At 43.2% G+C, this 27,781-nt stretch overlaps 1 protein-coding gene across 1 annotated transcript; it reads right to left on the bottom strand.

Moving 5' to 3' along the window:
• Positions 1 to 2,085: 2,085 nt before the first annotated feature.
• Positions 2,086 to 26,594, bottom strand: fbxo32 (F-box protein 32). Its single transcript, XM_080193919.1, has 9 exons — positions 26,101 to 26,594; positions 20,902 to 21,014; positions 15,973 to 16,022; positions 15,777 to 15,869; positions 11,709 to 11,802; positions 9,611 to 9,795; positions 7,809 to 7,991; positions 7,556 to 7,699; positions 2,086 to 6,008 (listed from the first exon to the last, which is right to left on the bottom strand). Exons 1-9 carry the CDS (start codon positions 26,211 to 26,213, stop codon positions 5,919 to 5,921), a joined length of 1,065 nt encoding a protein of 354 aa, XP_080050045.1. The 5' UTR covers positions 26,214 to 26,594; the 3' UTR covers positions 2,086 to 5,918.
• Positions 26,595 to 27,781: the final 1,187 nt, after the last annotated feature.

The raw sequence follows: 27,781 nt of genomic DNA, 5'->3' as shown, positions 1-27,781 counted from the left end.
CCACAGTGTACCCGAACAGGCACTGTAGAGTGTGGCAACTAGGGGATTTTCACAGTAACTTCATTGCAGTTAATGTAAGCCTGCTTGTGATACTAATAAATAAATAAACAAACAAAGACCTTGGCAAGAGAATTAGAGGAGGTTACAGAGTGAGAGATGGATGGATGGGTCCCTGGAGTGAGTTTAAAAACAAGGATAAGAAATTTCAAAATCGAGGTGTTGCCAGGCCAAGAGCTAATGTAGGTCAACCAGTGTAGTGCTGATGGGTGAACAGGGCTTGGTGAGAGTTAGGATGTTGCCAGCGGAGCTTTTCATTAGTTTATCTGAGCCTTCATTTCAGTTTCCAACCTGTTTTGTTTTGTGTCCTCAGCAGTCTGTATTTCAGAGAACCATTTCCCTCTGATACACTTTGTGACAAGTCCTTGGCAGACAGTCCGATATGTCTGTAAGATTCTGCCATTCTTTCAACATATTGCATAGCCTTTGGCAACCAGTGTGGCGTTCCTGCTAAATCAAAAAGAGGTTGTTTGTTATTTATTTTGAGACAAGGATTTCTGCAGCTGTCAAAGGAGTGAATGCATTGCACTTGTTTTTTGCAAATTAAGTTTCCCCTTTCAGCTTGCACATCACCGGAATTAATCTCTGATAAACGCAGTGTTTAAATTTATCTGTGCAGCACAGTTAAAGTCTGTTTAAATCGCAATTATAAACACAGGCGTTCGCCCAGTCAAATCTGAACTCATGATGACGCCCCATTAAATGATTCGCACTATTTTGCACTGTGGCCAAAAAGCAGTTTGCAAAATGCATCAGCGTTATCCCTAAAGTGACACATTATCATGAAAAGGCCCACAAACAGTTGTGAGCAAAACTATAATGAAACTGTCACTGCATAAGTAATTCAGAGACTGCTGTTCTGGGAATGTGTGTCCAAAACCCACCACCGCAGTTGTCAGAATTTAAATTCAATTAGTAAAAATTTGGAATATCAAATTTGTCTCTGGAATGGTGACCATGAAACTATCATTGTTGCCATAAAGACCCAACAGGTTCACCAATGCCCTTGAGGAAGGGAGTCTGCTGTACTTAACCATGGTGGCCTACGTGTGACACTAGCCCCCACAGCAGTGTGACTGACTTTTAACTGCCGTCTAATGTTTACAGCTCAAGGGTAATTAAGGATAGATGATAAATGCTGGCGGTGACCACATCCCATGAAAGAATTTTTAAAAAGGCACAGAAACAGGCCATTCTGACCAATGGGTTCATGTTGTGGCTTATTCTCCATTTGGGTCTCCTCTCATAACATTCATTTGATTTTGCCCACATCTTTCTACTCCTTTCTCCCTCATGTGGTTATCTAACCTCCTTGAATGCACGTATGCTCCTGTGCTCTTTGTCTCACATGGTAGTGAGTTCCACATTCTAATCATTCTTTGGGTGACGAAACTGCTCCTGAACTTCCCTATTAGATTTATTAGCGACCATCTCATTTTTATGACTCTAAGTTTGGCACTCCAAGTTTGACACTCTCAAGCAGAAACATTTTCCCTTCCTTTTAACTGCTTGAACCCCTCCCCACATGATTGCCAGAATTCCTTGACAATGACAGAACTATCTTGTCACCAAAGCATTTTAGTTGTTTTTAAAGTTTATTTATTAGTCCCACGTGGGCTTACATTCACACTACAATGAAGTTACTGTGAAAATCCCCTAGTTGCCTGTTTGGGTACACTGAGGGAGAATTTAGCATGGCCTATGCATTGAACCTATACAACTGGAGCACCCGGGGGAAACCCATGCAGACACTGGGAGAATGTGCAGACTCCGCACAGTGACCCAAGTTGGGAATCGAACCCGGTGCTGTGAGGCAGCAGTGCCAGATGCTGTGAGGCAGCAGTGCTAACCTCTGTGCCACCGTGCCGTCCTGTTTCTCTGGGGAGGGGATGCGGACGGTATCTCACTCTGGCGTTAAGCCAGGAGATCAAGAAAATCTCCCATGTAATTTCCGGACTAATACCTTGTAGCTTATGGAAAGGGTAAATAATTCAATGGGAAAAATAATTCAAAAAGACACAGATTCCCTAAATTTTAAAGATATCATTTATTAAAAAGATATCAATTAAAAATTTACAAATAAGTATTTTACATCAGAATATAGTGTTATTAATTTACAGATTTTCAGAAGCATGTCTCTGGGGAGACAGTATGTAAAGGCAATGCAAATGGCATTATCATTTAACATGCCGAAGACAGGTTATATTTCGACTGCATCAGAATTTTAGGCATGGAGTTCCTGAGATTCAAAACAACAGGAAGATTAATATCTGGAGCCGCATACTCCAGCTCCAATGCATGAAAGCAGAACTGTAGTGATTAGCCATAAACATGGTGAAAGCAGCAAGCTACTGTCTCTGGAAACCCAGGAACCAGTTTCCTCTTCTAAAAAAAATTCACCAAAATCAAGTATCAACACTGGCTTTAAAGCCAAAGGTTTAATCTTCAATTCATAAAATCACCACCATTAAAACCATTCCTTGCCATGGCCCAAATAAATTGTTTGCAAAGTGAAAAATAAATAAATAAATTGGTATTGGTTTCACCAGATGAGGACTGCAAAATTTGCCAGTCCTGCTGCAACACTTTGATTCTTCAAACACTTTATCAATTCACAATTCCACCGCAGAGTTTCATTCGAGTTCGCTCTGAATGTGATTGCGCGACATTCCTAATGCTCAGACAACCTCCACAACATCTACCGAACTACAAGACTACCCACTGGAGTTGTAGACTCTCGGCAGAAAGCTCGTATCAAGAAACAAGTCAACTCCCATGGAAGTAAAACCGGAGGGAGTTGCAAGATTGGGTTGTCAATTCCCCTCCCCCACTCTCATTTTGTGCAGGGGTTTAAAGAGGTTAAAGCCAGACACCTGACCACACCAATGGACCATAGCCAACTGCTGCCGCTGTGCGCCAACTAAGCCATGGTCCAATAAAAAGCCAAAATATTGCTGACGAGATGTCATCGACATGTAGCATCAACTCTGCTCCTCTCTCTGCGGATGCTGCTTAACCAGCAGAGCATTTCCAGCATTCTGTTTTTGTAAGCCACATTCGAAGGACACAGGAGGAGGTCATTCAGCCCCTTGGGCCTGTTCCACAATTCAATGAGATCATGGCTGATTTGCCACCTAATTTCACATACCAGCCTTTTCCCCATAACCATTGTTACCGTTAGCTACCAAAATTCTATCAGATTTAAACTTTAACAACTGATCTAACATCAATTGCCATTTGTGGCTGAGAGTTCCAAACTTCTACCACCCTCTGTGTGCAGAAATGTCTCCTAACCTCACTCCTGAAAGGTTTGCCTCTAATCTTTAGACTAAGCCCCCCAGTCCTTCATTCCCCATCCAGCGGAAATATTTTCTCTCTTTCTACCTTGTCTGTCCCCCTGAGTAACCTAAACTTCAATTGGTACACCACTGAAACAGGGAAAAGACTAACTTACATTCCAGGATTTGGTTTTGCAATAATTTTCAGTCCTTATACAAACTGTTAACTCATCTACTATATGGCTTAGAATAGACCAGCTTTGGCATTCAAACTGCTATGAGCACCCACAGTGGATAATAAAGTATATGTTGAAAATGCTCAATGTACATATTGCTGAACTCAGGTTAACTTTGAAAAAAACATTAAATTTCCCTTATTCATTCTGAGCCCACAAGGGTGTCTTTCCTCTCGAGTTTACTGCCACTAGATTATGTTTAAACAAAGCTGTTGTCTGTATAAGATAATTAAAGATCAGCTGTATACCTATGTTTCATTCAATGCAGTGTAAATAGGGTACAGTTATACAGTACCAGTGGTCACCTATGCTTAGCATGCATTATGGTACAGTAAACTGTACAACAGTACAATTACTGCCATTAGTAAAGCCAGTGTAACAAACTGAGAACACAATAACTCAATCCTCTTATTCCTTCAGCATAACTCTTCATTAAAGCTCTTAAATTCTTTCAATACCCATGTTGTTCCAAGAATAAAAGCTGGAACATTTCTATAGATAAGCAGACAGTGACCTTACTTCTCAAGTCAGTCTCTATTATCTGCACACGCAGAATGGGTGGGGCAGGAATTGGTGAGTTATCTCTTCCCACTTGCCCTGTCTCTTTGGCATGAACATAGGGTTGCCACCTTTCCTTTGGACGGGTACTTCTGGAGGTGTCACCACATGACAGCTGCCAAATGCTCCTGCCACTGACTTCCACCATTGGTCATCCGATCTATTCACCTTCACAGCATCTATCCACAACCAATCGGAGAGCAAGTAGTCTCTTCATATCCTGATTGGATGATTATTGACCATCAGTCAAGCAGCCATGTTCCATGCAAAGAAGTTGTTTCAGAATGAATTATCAAAGGCCTCACAGAACACATAGGGAAAAACACACACAACTTTTTTCTGCCTCTATGATTTTGCTCACAGAGCCATGGAGTAGTATATAGGGAGACTCCAGGACAACATAGGAGGGCTGACAACCTGAAGGTGGTAGTTGGTTGAACTGAAGATAAATTGCTGTGTATGAGGGCCACCCAATGTCAATCTATTTGTCCACACACCCATCAATAATAAGCGGATTCCTCATTTAGGTATTTAAATGGAGGCAGGGAGATGTATTAAGATGCATTTAGATCCCCACCCCATTCATTCAGGCCTTTCACTTAAACAGATAGGTACAGGCCTAACTAAAGAGTGACAGCTAACTGAATAAGATGGCCAGTTCACTCCACTGTCCAACAGTTTTTGAGGAGCAGGAATCCTGGTTCCACAAGGATCTTCCCGCCCAGGGTTAAACTCGGTCAAAGCCCTCACCCAACTCTGGATTGGGTCTTCCCATTTTACCAACCAGAAGATTTCCTCTACCTGCACCCCAACACTTTGCTCGGTAAGCTGGTGACCAGCCCGCGTTCTCTGCTGCCACGTGTATTAAATAGAGACCCCACTCGCAAAACGTGGGACCTCCCGTCTGACATCACAATCAAAAAATCTCACCCACCCCTCTCAATTGTTCTGCTTTCTCTTGCAAGCTACACATCTCTAAAAACAATTTCCTCATCCCAGAATGTCACTGTGTTCGACATTTCCATCACAGCTGTTAACACTGTAAAGCGTGGGAAGGTAATTATCAATTCAGTATTATTCCCTAATGGTCCAACAAGCCTCTAGTAAAAAAACGTACAAAAACAGTCGAGGAAGGATATTTGCAACACCAACAATCAAAATTCTTCAGCCAGACTGAGCAAAACTTGAGCAATTGCCCCTTCTGAACCCCCCACGACCAATATTCAAACAGGACAGCTTTTCTGCAGAAAGTGTTACCCTAGCATGTCCCATACTAAACAAAATATATGGGAAAGTGGGATAATGTTGATGTGCAATTCAGACACATGAGCAGCATCCCAAGCAGTTGCATTAGTTGAAACTGGTTTGAGTAAGAAATGGTTCCAACTCAAATGAGTAGCAATGAACTGCAAAGTGAGCTCTTTCTGCGAGTTGCCCCCCTGCCTGGTGACACACATCGATCCCATTTTGGGGGCAAGTATGTCAGACTCCCTGACACATTCAACACCCTATTCGACAGCACAACCTGACTTTCTACCTCAGGCCAAAAATAAATTCACTGCTTTAGTAACTTCCTGCTCCCAGCATCACCCTACCTGATATTTACAAACATTAAAAAAAAGAACAGATTAATTCCACCTCCATTTCAGCTTCACTGTACAAAGGGAAGTATAAATAGTATTGTACATTATTTACATGTTTTAAAGCTAGGTATATAAAATCAGTAGCTCAGTTCTCGATTCCCAGTGGGAATCTCTTCCGCAGTGGAAGTCCTTTGGAATCTCTGTGTTCAGAACTTGAAGAGACTGATGAAGTCAAGTGGTGAGACAGAAGTGTATGAACCTTCTGGGTCATTGGCTGTGCAGGGATGATTTGTGTCCTGCAATGACAATGAGAGAAAAATATTTTAGAATATTTGTAAATTAATGAAGTGGGCAGTTTAAAAAAATCCTAGGTATATGGTCAGGTAATTGCATATCCAGTCATTTGCTAGGGTGGAGCTTGAATTTTGTTAAAAAGAGGAATGTTGTCAAAGTTTTTCATCTTGCACTTATCAGGACTAATGTAAGAAGACCAAATTTCAAACAAAATACGTAAATTGTGAGTGTTTCAAATGTGATATTCTTGCATCTGTCCCAAGATAAAAGCTGGCGACACGTGTCTCTTTTTCATAACAACTATACAACCTATAAGATGAAGTCAGCTGTAGTGTTAATCTTCGACTGGGGTTTCCTAAAGGTGACAATATACAATGTGCATTCTACATCAACATACTACTATATTTCAACAGCGAGTTGGTTGGGCCTGAATAACTATGGCAACAATTGAAAAGAAAACCTTGCCTTTCTTCAAGATTCTTTTGCAAGCTCTAGACATCCCAAAAGTGCTTTACAGCCAGTGAAATACTTCTAAAGTATGATTGTAAAACCTAGGGAGGTGGAACCTTTGCCATAATTCCAACGGATATCTTGGAGAGAGAGAGTGAGAGAGAGATAGCATATACCCTCAGGGATTCTATCCTGAAGGCATTTTCCTTCTGTGCGAAGAAACCAGAGCACCCGGAGGAAATCCACGGTGACAGGGAGAATGTGCAGACTCCACACAGGCAGTGACCCGAGGCCAGAATTGAACCTGGGTCCCCGGCACTGTGAGGCAGCAGTGTCAACCACTGTGCCATCATGTCTTCCAACTACACTCAACCCCCATGATCTTAAACACTTTCTTATAGTGTTAGTTGTGGCTCAGGGGATAGCACTCTTGCTCCTGAATCAGAAAGTTGCAGTTTTACACATCCCCCACCCCCCGTGACCTGAGCACAGAATTAAGGCTGACATTCTTGGTAAGGTACTGAGGGAGCGCTGCACTGTCAGAGGTGCCATCTTTCAGATGAGACGTTAAACCGAGGTCTCCTCTACACCTTCCCTCTAAGGTGGACAAAACTGATCCAGGGGAACCATTTCGAAGAAGAAAGATCACATTGTCCCCGGTGTCCTGGCTGATATTTATCCCTCAATTGACACTAAAACAGCTGATTATCTGGTGATTGTGGGAGGTTCGTGTGTGCAAATTGGCTGCCATAATTCCCCCATTACAACAGTGACTACACTTTCATTTCACTGACTGTAAAGCACTTTAAGATGTTCTGAGATTGTGAAAGTTGCCACAGAAATTTGTGTCTTTCTTTTTCTCATTAGCAAGCCTTCTCAGCCATTTATTTTCCAAGGAGGGACAACCGCAGCTTCTCCACATGAACTGTTACATTGCATCATTACAGTTAAATGTGATCAGAATTTGTGGCTTTGAGTGACTGCACAGTTGAATGATTCTATGCAACGGGAATGTGTGAACCTGTGATGTTGGAGTTTGAGAAGGTGACATTTTATCAAAGGGATCAGATCCTAGGTGTTGACAAAGTGATCAGCGTACCTTCCAGAAGAGGATGTGGCAGTGTCGGCAGAATTGCAGTGTGTCCCCATACTGTTCTTTCTTTGGGTAGCACCTCCCCAACTTAAAGTACATCTTCTTCCAGTCCAAGTGGCCTTTCTCAGATAAAATGAGACGTTTGCGAATCTAGAATGAAAGGAGCAGGTCAAAGGCTGAGCAGGTCTCTTGGAAGCTTGCTGAAGCATTAGGTTGGGGCTTTACATTTAAGCCAGATTTTGCCTCAAGCTTTCCATACCTGCCGTTCTGTGAAGTGATAGCGACACAGTCTCTTCCAGAGCAGACGATCCTCACTGAGCACCTGCAAGGTCGGAGACACCTGGCCCAGATTGACAATGTCCCTTCCATCGGACAACCTCTCCATGATGTTCAACTGCAGACACATCGGGAGGTCAGTGAGGGTCAGTCCTGTAGACAGAGGCTGTAAAATAAAAAAACACACGTTGAATATAAATTGTCTTTTAAGGATCCCAAGCAAAATATGTTACAGGATTGTATCCCTAACTCAACAAGTCGTGTTCATTCATCATCCCTCTGTGCTCAGTGACTTACAATGGATCCAGAAACATCTCCATCTTAAAATTCACATCCTTGTCCAAATCGTTCCAAGGTCTCTTCGCCCCCATCCCCCTATGTCCCTCCCAGTCCCACAACCTTCCAAGATATCTATAATGCATTCTGGCCACTTGAACATCCCTGATTTCCAACGCTTCACCATGTGTTGACAGCAGCCAAGGCCCGAAGCTCTGAGCTCCCTGGCCTAAACCCTTATTCCACTCTCTTTCTTTTCATACACTCCTTAAAACTGACCTCTTTGACCGAACTTTTACTGTCACCTGTGCTAATATCTCCTAATGTGACTCAGGGTCAAATTTTAAAGGTGCTTTGTTTTTAAAATACAAATTGCTGCTGTCACAGAATGAGGCCACCAGGGGAAGGTGAATTGCGAGGGAACTAACTTGTCAAACTTATTCAACAGGACAAGAAGGACTATTGCTTGAATACTTATAAATTGAGAGAGATGGATACTCAGCGAGACCTTGGTGACTTTGTGCATCAGTCACTGAAAGTAAGCGCTCAGGTACAGATGGCAGTAAAAAAGGTAAACGGTATGTTGGCCTTCATAGTGAAAAGATTTGAGTTTAAGGATAGGGATGTTTTGCTGCAATTGTATAGGGCACTGGTGAGACCATAGCTGGAATATTGTGTGCAGTTTTAATATCCTTATCTGAGGAAGGATGTCCTTATAAGATTAATAAAGTCATAGAGTCACACAGAGCAGAAAAGGGAGCTAATGTTCTGGGGACCCAGGTTTGAATCCCACCCATGGCAGATGGTGGAATTTGAATTCAATAAAAAAACCTGGAATTAACAATCAACTGCTAACCATTAAACCATTGTTGATTGTCGGAAAAACCCATGTAGTTCACTAATGTCCTTTATGGAAGGAAATCTGCCATCCTTACCTGGTCTGGCCTACATGTGATTCCAGAGCCACAGCAATGGGGTTGACTCTCAGCTGCCCCCTGAAAAGGCCCAGCAAGGGCAACTAAGGATGGGCAATAAATCTGGCCAGCCAGCGACAGCTCACAAATGATTTTTTTTTAAAGGCCCTTCTGCCCATCAAATCTGTACTGCCAATAACTACTACTAAAGGTGCACTAATCCCATTTTCCTGCGCTTGCTCCATATCTTTGAATGTTAAGATGTGTCAAGTGCTCATTCAAATACTTTCGAAAGATTATAAGATTTCCTATCTCTACTCTCTTCTCAGGCAGTGCATTCCAGATTCCCACCACTCTCTGAGTGAAAAAATATGTCCTCAGATCACCTGTGAATCTCCAGCTCCTTACCCTAACACTATGCTCCCTCGTGACCTCTCAATCAACGTGTGCAAATTAGTTTATTAACTATGAAGCTCTTTGGGATGTCCTGAGGTCAATTTAAATGCAAGTTGTTCTTTCTGCACGAATTGCAGAGACTGATACAGGTTTAAACAGAAAAGGCATCTCAGAGTGGCTGATTACGACTATCACTTACTCTGATGATGTGAATATTGTTCAGTTGCTGCTGCCAGTGCATTATGACCTCCATCCTGTACACCCAGGTATTAATGTTTCCCACCAGTACACATTTGCCCACACCATTCACCAGGGCACAGAGGGTCGTGTAGAGACTATTTAGCAGCTCCTTAATTAATCGAATGTCTTGCTGGTCTTCAAGCACTGAGCAAAACCAAAAAAAACACAAGTATGTGAATAAGTATCCTTCATGTTAAAAATAGACACACAGAAAATAGTTTTACTCTAACCCGGTGGCAAAAGAGGAGGGGGAGGGGATTGCAGTGGTACACAGGAACTTGTAGGACTGGAGGTGATTGCCGACGTAGAGGTTTGAATAAACAATGCAACATTCCTTATGGCTGAATTACAACAATGATGACTTGCATTTATATAGCGCCTTCAATGAAATGAATGCCCCAAGGTGCTTTACAGGAGGATTATTGGACAAAATTTGACCCTAAGCCACATAAGGAGACGCAAGGGGAGGTGGCCAAAAGCTTGGCCAAAGTGATAGGTTTTAAGAAGAATCTTATAAGGAGAAGAGGGCAATGGAAAGTTTCATAGAGTCAGATCCAGCAGGCTCAAGGGGCAGGGGAAGGGTTTGAGGGGGCTGAGAAGGACCAGCAAAGAAAAGTTGGTGGGGTGATCTGAACAGGCCAATCTGCCAGTTTAGGAAAAACCACCCATCCCCCTCCCTCTTCCAGCTCCCCCTCCTCCTCCCCCCTCCCCTCCTCCTCTTCCCCCTCTCCCAGCTGTCCCTTATTTCACACCTCTTCCCCAGAGCTGGTTTTAGGTTCTTCATGCGAATCACTGGTGGAATCTATCACCATCTTCTCAGACCTAAAGACTTTATGATTGGTGGGTAAATGCCTCAATGATCTGACATAAAACTTCAGAATACCACCAAAACAAGAGACTGGTTCTTAGAACTAACTGTAGTCCCTCAAAATAACCTTTAACATTTGACTCTCTAAGCATTCACTTAAAACATTACAGAGCAGATACTGAGGGCTACGTTATCAATCCAAATTGAAGCTGCACTCTGTTCTTTATTCCCTATCTCTTGACAAGTGGATTAGCACAGGAGGATTTGCCAGAGCCACACACTGATGTTCTAATGTCTTCTTAATGGATTCTTAAGTGTACAGAAATACAAATAATAACAAAGAAAACAGGAGCGGCAGGAGACCAATCAGCCCTTGGAAGCTGCTCCCCCATTCATTATGATACTTTTCATTGTATCCCAACACATGTGACAATAATAAATCTACATTCTCATCATTTTCTGTCTAAAAAAAGTTTATGCCGAGTTTTCGACTGGATTTATGAGTGACTCCCTTTTAATTTATGGCCTCTCTCCATAAGTGGAAACATCTTCTCTACATCTACGCCGATCAAACCCATTTCATGATAAGAAGAATCTATATGAAAACCAGAGAATAGAACCTCCACCTTTTCCCGATAAATGCACACAATATTTACAGATACACCATAGAAAACATCCTTTCTGGTTCTGTCACAGCTTGGTATGGCTTACGCTCTGCCCAAGACCACGAGAAATTATAAAGGATTGTGAACGTAGCCCAGTCCCATCATGCAAACCAGCCTCCCATTCATTGACTCTGTCTACACTTCCTGCTGCCTTGGAAAAGCAGCCAGCATAATCAAGGCCCCCGTGCACCCAGGACATTCTGTCATCCCTCTTCTTCCGCCAAGGAAAAAGTTACAGAAGTCTGAGGTCACGCACCAACCGACTCGAGAACAGCTTCTTCCCTGCTGCCATCAGACGTTTGAATGGACCTACATTATATTAAGTTGAAGTCTGTTTACACCGTAGCTATGATTGTGACACTACATTCTGCACCCTCTCCTTTCCTTCTGCCCTATGTACTCTATGAATGGTATGCTTTGTCTGTATAGCTCAGGAGAAACAATACTTTCCATGTGACAATAATAAATCAAATCAAATCAACCCTTCAGTTTAGACACTGTTCTAGTAAATTCCTTTCCTGCACCTTTGCCTGTGTCCATTCTTTACCCTGTGCAGAGCAGAGCTGTTCATGGTTACCACCTACCTTTCTGTACGACTTTTTCCAGAATATTCATGTAGTTTTTCTGGGCAATTCCACTGAGGGAGGTGAGTTGAGATTTTGCTATCAGTTCCAGCAGCTGGAAATAGGAAATAATGCTGATGTTATTCAAGCACAGCAGAACTTTTCCTCCAGTCCCTTAGCTATTTCTACCGTGACACCATCAGCCACGGTAACTCAACATGCACAGTTCATCCATCCTATTATCAAGAGTTTTGTTTGTAAAGGATTTCAAAGTTTCTATGTAACAGGTAGTAGCAGAAGGGGCTGTTAAGTGAATTTCAATATTACGAATTTTGACCGCTTGTGAACTAACTCTACAATGTTTCCCCAAAAGTTAATTTGTACAATTTCTCAGTTAGTTCATAGCTAGTGGAAAACTGAACAAACGCAGGATTCAAAATACTTGGAATAACTTGATTATTCCCCCAGTTTGTTACTGAAAATGGTTAAACGATAAAAATAGAAATCATGATTATTGCTGAAAAGAGACATGTTGCTGAAGTTTTTCATCATGCGCTCATCAGGATAGACACAAAAATACCAAATTTCAAACTCTCACACCAATTTACACCACACTTTCAAAATTTATTTATTAGTGTCACAAGTAGGCTTACATTAACACTGCAATGAAGTAACTGTGAAAATCCCCTAGTCGTCATACTCTGGCACCTGTTTGGGTACACTGAGGCAGAGAAATGTCTGCCGATTGATTGGCAAGTCGATCCTGATTGGCTAAGGCATTGCCATGGAGAAAACAATGGGGAACTACAGGCTTCCCAAGATCCTGGGTAATTCAGAAAAGATGCAGGGTTGCACATTATCTCCAATGGGTGAGCCCTCTGCGGCGGTCCAGGGGCACAGCATGGTTAGCACTGCTGCCTCACAGCTCCAGTGACCCGAGTTCGATTCCCGGCTTGGGTCACTGTCTGTGCAGAGCTTGCACATTCTTTCTGTGTCTGTGTGGGTTTGCTCCGGTTTCCTCCCACAGTCTGAAAGATGTGTTGGTTAGGCGCATCAACCATGCTAAATTCTCCCTCACTGTTCCCCAACAGGCGTCGGGAGTGTGGTGAATAGGGGATTTTCACAGTAACTTCATTGCAGTGTTAATATAAGTCTTACTTGTGATGACTAAATAAATTTTACTTTACTCTGCCAGAGTAGCAGTCAGAAAGTTGTTGCACAAATGAATGATCTAGTCCTCAGTGCATACAGAAGAGGAGTGATGAAGGAAGGACTGATTGGCCATCAGTTTCCTCACTCAGTTACATTGATCTCCCTGTCACTCAAATCCTGAGTGCCATCGATGAGAAGGGCTTCCTGCTTTAGTCTATCTATTGACCCTTTTGAGTGCAGGGAGTTAAACCCACTGCCCTAGCCAAGATTTACTGTTGAAAATAGACACGTACTACCAAATGTTTCCATCTGATACTCATCAGGACAGCTACAATATGACAGACCAATAGTAAAGGGAACAACAATTTATACTGCACAAGAAGAGAGAACTGATTGGCTGACAAGTGGACTCCAATCTGACATTTATCACTAAAACAAAACCCTTTCATTATCAGATTGCTGCTTGTGGGAGCTTGCTGTGCACAAATTGACTGTCCTCTTTGTTGCATTACAACACTGACTACATTTCAAAAAGTACTCCTACAATGTGCTTTGGGATGTCCTGTCGCGAACACTGCCGTTATAAATCCAAGTCCTTTCTTTAGGATCAAAATACAACTCTACAACTCCTTCACCTGAATGATTCCTTCCAACTCTTGCACTTTCATAACCAGGATGGTACAGTGACACAATGGTTAGCACTGCTGCCTCACAGCGCCCAGGGATCTGAGATTGATTCCCAGCTTAGGTGACTATGTGGAGTTTGCACATTCTCACCAAGTCTGTGTGGGTTTCCTCCCACACTCCAAAGAAGTGTAGGTTAGATTGATTGGCCGTGCTAAATTGCTCCTTAGTATCAGGGGGTTAGCAGGATAAATACGTGGGAATACGTAGATAGGGCCTGGGTGGAATTGTTGTCGGTTCAGGCTTGATGGGCCGAATGGTCTCCTTCTGCACTGTAGGATTCTATGGATTCTATGATCTGGAGACGGGTGAACTTTCAGTTCAGTGTCTGACCCTGAACGGCACCTGTTGATGAGTGGAGTTAATGAGTCACAAGATGCAAGTTGGTCCGGTGGGGGGAAAACATGGCAGGAATTCCAAACAGTTCCACTTCCATCATCACCTTCCACGCCACAGCAACAACACACTGGGATACTGTATCAGCTGCTGGCTTTGTCGCTCAGCCTGATGACTTGACTCGTGATTGATAGCCAGGGCTGCGATTGCAGAGTGTCCTGGTCTGACTCACGGTAATGGATCCCCATTCAACTGGACGGTGACCAGCAAAAACAGATCAGTTTCAAGGGTTTATGTGTCACTAAGGGTTGCAAAAATCCACTGATAGATATCAAAAGAAGAGGCCATCCTTGGAGACAAAGCAAATTGCCTTCCCCAAATAACTCAAAGTTGCATGGGATTACAGGCTGTTGTTAAATGGTGAAAAGGACCTTTTAGATAGAAATGCGTGGCATTAACGATACCAAAACGTCCCATACCACCCATTTGGTCCATGTCAATCTTTATGTTCCACCTCCTCCCACTTCTCTACGTCTCAATCCCATCTCACATTCTCCTTCTATTCCTTTCTCCCTCACATGCACATCTAGCTCCCCTTACATTTATCTATAATATACACCTCAACCACTCCACCTGGTAGTGAGATCCACATTCTCACCAATCCCTGGGTAAAGAAGATTCTTGGATATATTAGTGACTATATTAGATTTATAGACGTATCTCTGCCCTCCCCTGAAAGTGGAAACACCTCTATGTCTACACTACCAAACCCCTTTCATAGTTTTAAAGTTCTCAAACGGGGACGGCACAGTGGTTAGCACTGCTGCCAGCCTTAGGTGACTGTCTGTGCGGAGGTTGCACCTTCTCCTTGTGTCTATGTGGGTTTCCTCTGGGTGCTCCGGTTTCCTCCCACAGTCCAAAGATGCGCTAAATTGTCCCTGAGTATCTTAAGGCGTGTGGTTAGGGGGATTGGTGGGGTAAATCGGTGGGCTTATGGGGATAGGGCCAGGGTAAGATGATCTTTCAAAGAGTCACTGCAGACTTGGTGGACCTTCATTCCTGTGGTGAGTCTATGAACTCACCACTAGAGAAAACAGCCCCAGTCCATTCTACCTTCCTTGTTAAACGTATTGATTTAAATTAGACATTAATCAGGAATCTGAATTGCTCCAGTTAGGTATTCAGAAAGATCAGTGACGTATTCATCTATTGAATGCTGCTGGACAAAGGCAATATCTACCACTGCCTTCTGTTACACTTGGAAAGCTGATTCAATTTCAGATCAGTGAAATTTCCATTAGATGGAATTACTTCTGGTCCAGTCTGTATAATGAGGGATTCATTGTAATCCTGAGCAGTCCTTGTAATGGTGTAAAATTACAAGTTAATAATGAATGAGGTGGAAATAAAGCAAAAAACAAAGACTTGCATTTATGTAGCACCTCACAGGGTCACCCTTTGTCCCTGAGGACTTTCTAGCCAATGAAGTACTTTGAAAATGTTGTTACTGTTACAAATGTGGGGAAACATGTCAGCCAATTTGCACACAGAAAGCCACTACAAACAGCAATGTGATAATAACCAGATCACCTGTTTTAGTGATTTGATTGAAGAATTAATATTGTGCCCAGGACACTGGGCATAATACTCTCCTTCAAAATAGTGCCAAGGGATCTGTCACGTCCAGTTGGTAATAGCAAGCAGGACCTTAGTTTAACGTCTTGCCCAGCAGTGCAGCAGTCCCTCAGTACATAATTGCAAGGTCAGGCTTCACTCCTTTGGGCCCAAGTACCATGACAGGGACTTGAACCCACAAGCACCTGACTCAAGAAGCTTAGACTGCTGTCCATCGAGACACAGCGGAAAGAACCCACCAAAGTAAAACTTAACCACAACAGAATCGTAAAGAGCACCTACCCTCACAACATAATTAAATCGTCTGGAATCAAGAATGGCACTCGAAAAGTCTAAACGGTTAAATGCTTCACCCAAGGTGCAATATCCATGACGCTGGAAGAGAAGGAAAAGGTTATCAGTATTGTTGGTGAAGATCTGATTAATACAGGATTGGTAAATACACTGCTGTTTACTGATATACCCCAGTGTCACTCACCTCCTTGGTGCTTCCTTTGTGAACAGAAATCCAAGTCTCTTGGTGGAAATCTAAGGGTAAAAGTGAAAATAGTGACTGTTATTTGGTGACTGCAATAATAGCCTAAGCAAATACTCAAAAGTCCCACTTGATGTTAAAGCAACATTATCTGAACATTTGTTCCCAGTAACTGTTAAACACTGCAGTATAACTATACACATCTATTTATCATCATCAGCAAGCCTCGAATTGTTTTGCTTAACTGTGTACCTCTGGAGAAATTCAGTTAACAATGCTAAATTTTCCAAGGTTATGACATTTGATGGGCTGAATGGCCTGCCCTTGCCCTCAAGCTCTGCGTTTACAATCTCTCACCTCATCCAGCCCATTCCCTCCCTGTTCTGCACAGTATCCTCCCATACACACTACCACTGCCCCACTCTCTCCAAACAATTCATGTTACTGATCACAAGTAAACCCTCAAAGATCACAGGTTCCTTGCAGTACAGAATGAGGCCACTCGGCCTATTGAGTCTGTACCGATCACAATCCCACCCAGGCTCTATTCCTGTAACCCTTCTAATCTCCATGACACTTGGTCAATTTGGCATGACCAATCAACCTAACCCTCACATCTTTGGACTGTGGGATGAAACCGGAGCACCCGGAGGAATCCCACACAGACACGGAGAAAATGTGCAAACTCCACACAGTCACCTGAGGTGGGAATCGAACCCGGGTCCCTGGTGCTGTGAGACAGCAGTGCTAACCATTGTGACGCCATGACAAAGCTTAACCAATCATGATCAGCAGCTGAGTTGCTCCTGCCAAGAACCGGCATCGCTCAATGGCCTGAATGGCCTCCCTTTGCGCTGTAACCATTTAATGATTCCAAGTCGGAATTACGTGCCACCAATGCAACTCTGACCAACTGGATCCACCAGATGGCTCATTGTAGAACAACAATGTGTGAATTGTTGCATATTCGGCAATCTATTTCTAACCCAGTCATCTTCAATCCCTTTGTACATGTTATCCAACTTCCTGTTGCAATGATTATTCAATGCACTAGCAGCTGTATTGGCTGAGAGTTTATATCATGTCCGTCAGTCTGCATAGAAGGGAATATTCTGCTATCACTCAGGATTTATAGACTATCATACTAAACAATTTAATCTTTAAAGAAAGTCAACATTCATCTTCCCATTCGTTTTATTAGTCTGAAAAAACCCACAAATATTTGAATCAAGTATTTCAGCATATAAGGCTGTGTTTGGTTGGTAGGTGAATCAGTTTAAGATTTTGTGGGTCAGCTTAACCCAGGCAAAAAAAAACACGAACAAAATTTAAATAAAGTAACACAGAATGTTACAGCACTGAACAAGGCTATTCAGGCCATCTTGCCTATGCTGGTCCTTTGACATGGTGGTTAGTACTGCTGCCTCACAGGCCAGGGACCCAGGTTCATTTCCAGCCTTGGGTCACTGTCTGTGTGGAGTTTGCACGTTCTCCCCTTGTCTGCATGGGTTTCCTCTGGCTGCTCCGGTTTCGTCCCACACTCCAAAGATGTGCAGGAGGAATGGCCATGCTAAATTGCCCCTTAGTGTTAGGGGGAAAAGCAGGATAAAAAGTGGGGCTATGGGGATGGGGCCTAGGTGGGATTGTTGCTGGTGCAGGCTCGATGAGCCAAATGGCCTCCTTCTGCACTGCAGATTCTATGAAACCATAACCAGAAACCTCTTTGAATTATCTACATGGGCTCTCCACATGGATGAGACCAGGTTATAACTATCAGGGAAAGCAGAACAGGTCTTTTCTCTGAAAAAGAGAAAGCTAAGTCCGAGAGAGTGAGGACATTTAAATTTTGAAAGGGTTTGATACGGTAAGGCTTAGGGAAGACATTTCTGCTGGTGGTAGAGATCAGAACCAAGTGCCATAATTATAGGATGGTCACTAACAAATCCAATGGGGAATTCAGGAGAAACTTCTTTACCCAGAGAGCACTGAGAACATGGAACTCGCTCCTGCAAAGAGTAGTTGAGGTGAATATTTTAGATATTTTGAAGAGGAAATGAGATAAGTACGTGAAGGAGAAAGGATGATATGCTGAAAGGGTGACACTGGCAGAGGTGGGAAGAAGCTTGTTGTAGAGTCGTCATAGAGTTATAGAGGTTTACAGCTTGGAAACAGGCCCTTCGGCCCAACTTGTCCATGCCACCCTTTGTTTTTTAAAACCCCTAAGCTAATCCCAATTGCCCGCATTTGGCCCATATCCCTCTATACCCACCGTACCCATGTAACTATCTAAATGCTTTTTAAATAATGAAACGGTACCTGCCTCTAAGACTACCTCTGGCAGCTTGTTCCAGATACTCACCACCCTCTGTGAGAAAAAAGTTGCCCCTCTGGACACTTTTGTATCTCTCCCCTCTCACCCTAAACCTATGCCCTCTAGTTTTAGACATGAGGAATATAAAGACCAGTTGGGCCAAAGGACCTGTTTCTGAGTTGTAAATGCAAATGTATGGGGCATGATCCTACTGCCTGTTCACCCCACGCTCCCGCTGCAGCGAAATTGGAGAATTTGGTAAAAAGCCAAGTGTCCGTTCACTGCAACGGGATGGGAAAATCCCAACGGTGTGAATGGTTGGAAAATTCCAACCAGGGCCTCGACACTGAAAACACCTCTGCAGGAATATCCTTGGAATTTCCAGATTGTCATTCCATAACCAGAGTTCCCACCGCACCTCTGGTGAAGTAGTGGTAGAGTGGGAGCAGCACCAGGGATGATCTAGGCCTATGACCCAGCAGACAGATGCAGGCCTGATAAACCAGACATTTAACCCTCCCCCTGACAACAACCTGTTTATCTTCTCCCTCCCCTGCACCGGAATGACAGCAGCAATCTTATCTCAGGGTGGCAAAGATGCAAAAACATTGACGTAATCCCATCAGTCTAATCTGTCAGGAGATTTGAAACATTTTTAGCTAAGGTCAACAGAATCAGTACTGCCTCCCTGGGACAGCTCCATATCCATCCCTGACTATATACCTACCGGGAGGTAGAGAAAACTTCAACAAATCATATTTCACATGACAATTTCACAGCGAAAATAGCAAAGAACTTGCATTTGTATAGCACCTTTCAGGATTTCTCTTTAAACTCCACAGGCAATAAAATGTTTTTTGAAGTGCAGAGCTGCTGTGAGAAATGTGGCAGCAAATTTGTGCACAGCAAGCTCCCACAAACAGCAACCAGACAAAATACTTCTGTGACATTGGTTGGGGAATAAATATTGACTGGGACACTGCAAAGAACTCCCCTGCACTTTTTCAAACACTCCCATGGAAGCTGAGAAGGCAGGCAGGGTCTCAGTTTAATATCTCAGATAAAAGCAGCATCCCTGACAGTGCAGCATTCTCTCAGGAGTTAACATTTCAAGCCTGAATGGCTCTGAGGAAGGATCATCCAGACTCAAAATGCTGCCCTCATTCTCTCTCCATAGGCGCTGCCAGACCTGCTGAGATTTTCTAGCATTTTCTGTTTTTATTTCAGATTCCAGCATCCACAGCAATTTGTTTTTATACCAGGAACACTTCTTTCCTGCCCATCAAATCCCAGAGCAGGACTTGAACCAGGGCCTTCCAGCTCAGAGACAAGAGCGCTACCAACTTAGCACACCACCTTCGCTGTTTGCAATGGCTTGAGGTGATAGCTTGACAGACAACACTGGATAGTAACTTGGCCATTCTCACATTGCTATTTACAAATAGGTAGGCATATTTCTTACACTACACAAGTGACCACATCAAAATAGTTTACTGACTGCACTTTGCTGACGTGCTGAGTAAATGCAAGTTCCTTTTCTTCAAACTGAAAATCTAACAAAAAAATACCCTATTAATACAAGAGCAGGGATGTATTACTGAGGCTGTACAAGGCTCTGGTCTGATCCCATTTAGAATATTGTCAGCAAGGATGTGCTGGCCGTGGAGGGGGGTCCAGAGGACATTCACAAGAATGATTCCAGGAATCAGATGAGGAGCAGTTGAGGGGTCTGGGTCTATATTTGATGGAGTTTAGAAGGATGAGGGGAGATCTAATTGAAACTTACAGAATACTGAGAGGCCTAGATCAAGTGGACATGGAGAGGATGTTTCCACTAGCGGGAGAGACTAGAACTCAAGGGCACACCCTCAGAGTGAAGGGACGCTGCTTTAAAACTGAGATGAGGTGGAATTTCTTCAGCCAGAGAGTGGTGAATTGTGGAACTCATTGCCACAGAGAGCTGTGGAGGCCAGGTCATTGAATGTTTTTAAGACAGAGATAGATAGGTTCTTGCTTAATAAAGGGATTAAGGGTTATGGGGAGAAGTCAGGAGAACTGGGATGAGAATCATATCTGCTATGATTGCATGGCAGAGCAGACTCGATGGCTGAATGGCCTAGTTCTGCTCCTATATCTTATGGACTTTAATTTAATAAGCTCAATATTTCTCCAATGAGGATAAGCATTGTATCCACTCCCATTGCTATTATGGGAGACTCCAATAAGCGGAACATTTTTATAATAACTCCAGGAGTTGGCTGTAAAGGAACTGTGTTTTCCTGCACAAAATAAAGGAAAGCAAGAACCATTAGCCCATTGGTGAATACAAACAGGTCCCAACCAGGACAATGGAATAGTGGCCCACTCAGGATCGTGCTTTATTCAGAGCATGGTACATAAGTTCCACCTGGTTAGTTAATTACCAATCCCCAAGGAGCTCATATTCAATGAGTCCTACAGGGAGATCAATCAGTGATTCCCCATGCAAGTCTTGGAAGTTATCACAATTTCCCAGAGAGGAAATTATAGCACATTCTCAAAGGACGGGTTAGTAAAGTCATGCCTTAAAGAGGTTAGCAATTTTTAACATTTTGAAATGGTCTCAGTCAGCGGAAACTCACATTGGATCTTTGTGTTGTTATTCAGCAGGTCCTTCTTTCTCTTTTTTGTCATCATGTCATACCCAACACTGTTCAGGAAGTTCTCTTTATTAAACTCCTCCTCGTCACAGAAACTGGAGAGACAAATGTCAAACATGAACTGTACTGTAAGGACAACAAAAAATGTGACTCATTTATGAGGAGGAAACATTTCTGCTTCAGGTCACGATGAGGAACTGGAAACCCATTGACTTTTTATTTCCCTCATTGCTCAGTGGGGGAGGGAAGGTGCACAGAATGCAAAAACCATGGCCTGCATTCTCCAGTTCCAAACAAGGGCGTGGAGAGACGTTTGATCAGGCGGAACCTACAGGGAATGGGAGATTTTACACTTGTCTCAAAGTTTCCTCAAGTTAAAGATGTACAGCTACAAATAATTGCATAGAATTCACTGCCCAGGAACAGGGAGTCTGGCCAACCTAGAGTTGTCAGCCCTCTAGGAATCGTGTCTCCAGTGATTGAAGATACGTATCCAACTCAGAAAAGGGACATAAGGAAAACAAAATTGGTGTTTTTTTTCACTTTCTTTGAACATTTCTATCGATTGGTTCTAAGAATATTGAGATGGCAAAGAAGCCTGTTTGACTTGACAGTCGAAAATCACTCATTTGTATAATGTGAAGTCTTATTGCTTCCCATTGGGCCTGAGGAAGGCCCATGGTGTACACAATGAGCAATGAGCAGGTTGCACTACCAATGGCAGGCATGTGGAGGCAGGAGGTCATGTGACCAAACCTCCAAGGATACGTCTATAGTTGCACTGGCAAGCCAATCCTCTACTGGTATCCATGCTCCCTATGGGCCTCCTCCTGCTCAGTTAGCAATGTTGAACCTTGCTCTAACTAATATAAATCTTCTTAAACCAGTTTAACTACTAATCCAAGCTGCTTCATAGCCATAAAAGGATTGAATGTCACCTCCGTGGGTTTCTGCCCTCTCTCAAACCAACTCTATTTCAGAGCTGGCTTCAATGTGAATTTACTTTTGCTATTGTCTCGTCACCACCAAATTCCCAGGCCTTTTGTGTGCCGATGAATTCACTTCTGTTTTGACAGGGCTTGGTTTCTACAAGTTACACCCACTGTTACCTTAGAATCTGACATACAATAGAAGGGGATGAAATTGCACACTGGCGTAGTCTATAGATTGGAAGCGATTGTTCTGTGGAATGACAGAAGTTTGCATTAAAAGACGAGGGTTTTGCAAGTCACGCTATACACGTGAGGGAGAAAGGAATAGAAAGATGATGTGAGGTGAGGATGAGAGGGAGGAGAATGTTGTGGGCTTGTTGGGCTGAATAATTTAAATTCTAATTAATCCTGAGCTAAAACAGAACCAATTTCAACTCTTCTAAACATTGGGAACTCTGATTTGAAGGTCTTACAGTTTAAATAATCTTAAGTTTTTTTTTAGTGTTATGATGGGGGAAGTTCAAGATTCTGAACAGACATGACAATCTGTAGCCACACAATATCATTCAGCACAGGAAACTGGCTCTGAACAGGGAACCATGCGCAAGTTATTTATAACATTGATCTGTGGCCTGACTTAGAGTGTCCCATGTCTGTAGAGTGAGCTCAGAAGGATTTGAAAAACAAACGTCGCCCTGGAGGGCAGAGAGTGCAAAATGAAAACTGCACATACAGGTCCTCCCAGGCCAGCCCCAGCCAACTCTTCCTACCCTATACTTACCCAGAGTGACTAGCTGGAGGCTGCTACGAGAGAGACGTTTGAAAGATGTTCAGCAGCAGTCTGTAAACTGGCTTCCTGGCAGCCAGCCAGCCAGTGTCAAGGAAAGCAACACAGACTGGCATGCTGCGCATTTGAGGAGGGAGCAGGGGGAATGAAAGGAAACAATTGCTTTCAAAGAACGATTTCATGATCAATCAGTCCTCACCAACCAATTTAAATTTAAATTATGTAAACTGCCAGGCCCCCCTCACTTGAGGAACAGGCCATTCAGCCCATCTAGCCCATTACATTGACCATTCAATAAGATCATGGCCAACCCCTATCTTAACTCCATCTTGCCATCTGGGTTCCATAATCCTTGATAGCCATGTCCGACAACAATCTATCAATCCCAGTTCTGCTGTTTTCATTTAACCTCCAGCTTGTTGCAGGGAGAAGTTCCAGAATTTTCACCACTGAAGAAGTGCTTCCTGACGTCACCCCTGAAAGGCCTGGCACTAATTTTAAAGTTATCCTCCCCTCCTCTCTGGCTATGAATTACCCCCTCCCCCACAATGCCATCCCAAGAATGTTTACATTTGCAGCATCACTTTCCCAGGATGCAGTGCCTCAGAGTAAACAAGCTTGCTGCGCAGATCTACGATGCGTTGTCCAAAAAAAATGTAGGGAAAATTAATCATCTTGAGAAAATATTTGAATGTTTTGGTACGATACAGAGTGAGAGTTCTCCACCCCATTGAGGTAGGAATGACTCCAGCATGTTCTGTAAACAGTGCTTGCGTTTGATGACTTTTATCAAGACAAAAAATAATTCAGAAATCTTTGGAAAAATCAAAAAAGCAGCCAAAAGTAATATCTTAAACACTTTAGAATCAACATTAAAGGGTATCAGATGGCATTACCCTGTATATGTTCTTGGGACGTGAGCATCACTGACTAGCCCAGCATTAATTGCCTATCTTTAAATGCCCTTGAGAAGGTGGTAGTGAGCCATCTTATTGAATCGTTGCGGTGCATGTGGTGTAAGTACACCCAGAGTGCTGTTAGGAAGGGAGTTTGAGGATTTCGTTCCAGTGAGGTAATGGAGATATATTCCCAAGTCAAGATGGTGAGTGGCTTGGAGGGGTGGTGTTCCCATGCATTTGCTGCCCTTGTCCTTCTAGGCGGTAGAGATGATGGGTTTAGAAGGCAGTGTTGAAGGAGCCTTGGTGAGTTGCTGCAGTGCATCTTGTAGGTGGTGCACACTGCTGCCACTGTGAGCCAGTGCTGGAAGAAATCAATGTTTAAAGTGGTGGATAGGTTGCCTGGACATGTCAGAGATTTAACATCATGTGTTTGTTATCCTATGGCTCGCTTAGTAAGTGCAGACATCTGTCATCCAGAACCTTCCAAGACGCCTGCACTCGCTGTGCATCCTTAGTTTATATTGACCAGCTACAGGAAGCTCTAGAATTCCTTACCAAAACTTTGCCATGTTGCTCTCCTCCTTTAAGAAGCCGCTTAAAACCTATCTCTTTGAACAGGTTCCCAGTCACCTGTCCAATATCTCTTTATATGGCTCAGGGCTTACGTTTCATTTGATAACGCTCCTATGAAGCATTGTAGGACATGTTTACAATGTTAAATGTGCTATGTAAATGCAAGTTGATGCTGTTAGTGTTGACTTTGAATCCCAAAAAGATTCCAGATCTGATGGAATCCGGAATCTACAGACTCGAAATGTTAACTCTGTTTCTCTCCCAATAAGATTCCACCAGATCTGCTGAGTCTTTTCAGCATTTTAGTCCAGATTTCCAGCTTTCGTATGTGTTTTGCTTTTATCCCAGATCCAATTTCCGGTATTGTCTGGCCGTTTCTTTCGAATGCCCCAATGCCTCATCCCTGCCTCCTGATCAGTGTCGGAACAAGGACGTGTCTGGACATGGGTCAGATATGCCCAACAAATGCCACCCATGCCGACAAGAGTCTGCTGACAGCAGCCATCTGAGTTGACTCTGGGGGAGTGTCAAACATCAGCTGTCCAGCCACTCTCCTCGTCCCCTTCACCAAGAACCTCTCCACCCCACTAATCCAACTCTCTCCCGGAAACCTGGAATGATGACAGGCTATGTCCACCAGGACTTCAGCAACTGTCACTCAATTGCTCTGGCAGCTTATTAACATAGGTGTTTTAAAGATCAGGAATTGTCAGGTCACAGGGAGAGGAGGGCAGACAACAGGTTTCACACAATGAGGGACAAGTGGTGCTTGTTTGAGCCCTACACAAGAACAGTACAGTAAATGGACAGTACATTGGCCATCATCAACATTATCTCCCAGAAAACTCAAACAGAAGGGAATTTAAGATGCAGGATTTTTTTTTCTTAAGGCTGAAAATAAATAAAGTCAAAAAGGCACTGACTTCACAGGAATATTTTTCAAAAGCATTTCCACCCTGTTTATTGCTTGGCCTTAACAACATAGAGATTTCCATGTACAGATAAGTAACACTGTCACTGGAAGCTGAAACAAAAACAGAAAATGCTGGAAAATCTCCGCAGGTCTGACAGCATCTGTGGAGAAAGAGTGAGAGAGCTCTAAGGGTCATCCAGACTCAAAATGTTAGCTCTCTTCTCCCCCACAGATGCTGTCAGACCTGCTGAGATTTTCCAGCATTTTCTGTTTTTGTTTCAGATTGGCATGGACAATATTTTGTTTTGATCTGTCACTGGGATCTGTTTGGTTTACCCAGCTGTTCAACTGTGACATCTCAAAACAAAAAGTGACGTTCTCAGAGTCCTTTCAGACTCAAACCACAATTTTATTACAACAGAAATCTGGACTGCAAACCTCATTCCCCGGAATGAAAAAAAACCTAATCTGCTACAACATTTCTCCATACTCCTTTAGGACACAATGTACACTCACAGTTTTGCCTAAGAATAGACACTTTGTTGAACCCATAATTAGAAGCCCCAGGTTTTTTTTAAGTATTTATTACTTTTCATCACAAGATCTCAGACTCTGAAAATGTGTGTTTACTTTCAGACAGATGCAGTTAACTGTCACACTGTTCTTTCTCTCTGATTTTAAAACCAATTTATTTCGCCTTCCCATTCCCCTATGCTGTTTCCTCCACTCTCATTTCCTCTATCCTGTTAGTGAAAGATTATACTCTTCGGGATCATTTCTATAGTGTTTTCCTAGACAAATGTGTTTCGAAAGCGTGTGGTGTTGGTGATAGCATTTTAACACTCTACCTCTCACCAGAGTAACTCCTTCCCTCCCTCTCCACTAATAGTGGAATCAAGTTCGAATTTAGAGGTTTTCTTTTAATAAGATCAATCTATGTCCTGTTAAATGACAAGGAATGTCTTGAAATAAAATAAAGATACAAAGGAGCCCAGGAAGTTCTCGCAGTAGTTTATCCTGACGTTGAGTTGAGGGTGTGTGTATGTGTGTGTGAGTGGAGGTTGCAAGGTAACTAACCTGTTGAGCGGCGTTACATTATTGTTTGTCTCATCGTTGGATCTTTTCCAGCCGTTGTCAGTTTTGATCCAGCTCTGACCTGGGGACCTCCAATCCTGTCCCAAAAACGGCATCTTCAGAACAAGGAAGAGAAGTTGCCGCGATTGCTACAGTTACTGCTTTGTTGTTGCCAATAAAATAGCGTCAGATCTGAACTTTTCGCGACTACACTGTTGCAAAAAGCAGAGGGGGGGGGTGGCGGGAAGGGAGAAATCTTCACTTGACTCCTTCAAACCGAGATGCGCTTTTATTTTGTTCAGTTGTGCATCCACCAGTTTTCCCTCTCAATGTTCTGATCTCTTCCTCTGTTTTGTTTTTGCTCTCTCCGCTTTATCTTTGTCTGCTCCTTATTTTGGATCCTCCTTGGCTTTATAATTCTGCTATGCTGTGCTCTTCTCTCTCTCTCTCTCTGTTTCTTTGGAAGCCGCACAGTTTCACCAGCCGCCTATTTATTGAGCTTCTTTGTTGCCGGAAGAGAGCAATGGGACCGCCTCCTCTCCCAACCCCCCGCCAGGTCAGATTGCACAGTGCAATCCCAAACCATGCCGCTTGTTCACATGACACATTGTTGTTTCCAGCCTCTGGAACAGTGTGATCTGCTCGCGGTTTGCACAATAACAGGGGGGAGGACCTAGGCAATATTACAAACTCCCACAACAAACCCATCCCTCTTGCTCCACTGGGCTATGTTACTTCGCCTTCATCCTCCAGCTTCCACGAATTTGTTATTGACTAGGAGAGGTCAGTGGTGTTGGGAGCTCACAAACATTATTTCAGCAGCTGGGATTGAGGTTGAATCTAAATTGACACAGAGGCAGTAGAAGTTTAGGACGCTGGGTGTCATCTGGCATCAGATCTGGGGCAGTTGTTGACTGACTGAGTAATAAGCCCTTCTGTTGCTGAAATGTAACAACCTTGTATTTACATCGCGATTTTAACGCAATAAGCGTCCCAAAGAGAATGGGGGAAAGTTTGACAGCTGAACCAAAGCTTGGCTATAGAGGTGGATTTTAGGGAGTGTCTGAATGGAGGAGGGATAGGGATTTCATAGAATCCCTACAGTGCAGAAGGAGGCCATTCGGCCCATCAAGCCTGTACCTATTCTTGACAGTTTATTTTACCCAGGTCCTTTCCCCCATCCTATCCCTGTAATCCATTTACTATGGCTAATCTACTAAAGTAGCACAGTGGTTAGCACTGCTGTATTACAGCTCTATGGACCAGGTTCAATTCCTGGCTTAGGTCACTCTCTGTGCAGAGTCTGTACGTTCTATGAGTCTATGTGGGTTTACTCCACATACTCTGGTTTCCTTCCGTAGTCTGACAGGCAGTAAGAAGTCTCACAACACCAGGTTAAAGTCCAGCAGGTTTATTTGAAATCACGAGCTTTCGGAGCGCTGCTCTTTCACCAAATCCAAAAGACATGCTGGTTAGGTGCATTGGTCATGCTAAATTCTCCCTCAGTGTACCTGAACAGGTGCTGGAGTGTGGCAACTAGGGGATTTTCACAGTAACTGCATTGCGGTGTTAATGTAAGTGCACTTGTGACACTAATAAATAAACTTTAACTTTAATCCACCTAACATGCACACCTTTGGACAGTAAGGGGCAATTTAGTATGGCCAATCCACCTAACCTACAC

This window comes from Carcharhinus amblyrhynchos, chromosome 8 (assembly GCF_965287045.1).
Source record: "Carcharhinus amblyrhynchos chromosome 8, sCarAmb.v2.hapA, whole genome shotgun sequence".
Lineage (NCBI taxonomy): Eukaryota > Metazoa > Chordata > Chondrichthyes > Carcharhiniformes > Carcharhinidae > Carcharhinus > Carcharhinus amblyrhynchos.
Note: the sequence above shows the minus strand (reverse complement) of the source record. Positions and strands in the feature narration are given on the sequence as shown.

Coding starts and splice junctions, on each gene's coding strand:
- fbxo32 (XM_080193919.1), bottom strand. CDS start 26,213: ATGCCGTTTTTGGGACAGGATTGGAGGTCCCCAGGTCAGAGCTGGATC. Junction 21,015..26,100: donor AATGTAACGCCGCTCAACAG/GTTAGTTACCTT, acceptor TTGTCTCTCCAG/TTTCTGTGACGAGGAGGAGT. Junction 15,870..15,972: donor ACAAAGGAAGCACCAAGGAG/GTGAGTGACACT, acceptor CTTCTCTTCCAG/CGTCATGGATATTGCACCTT.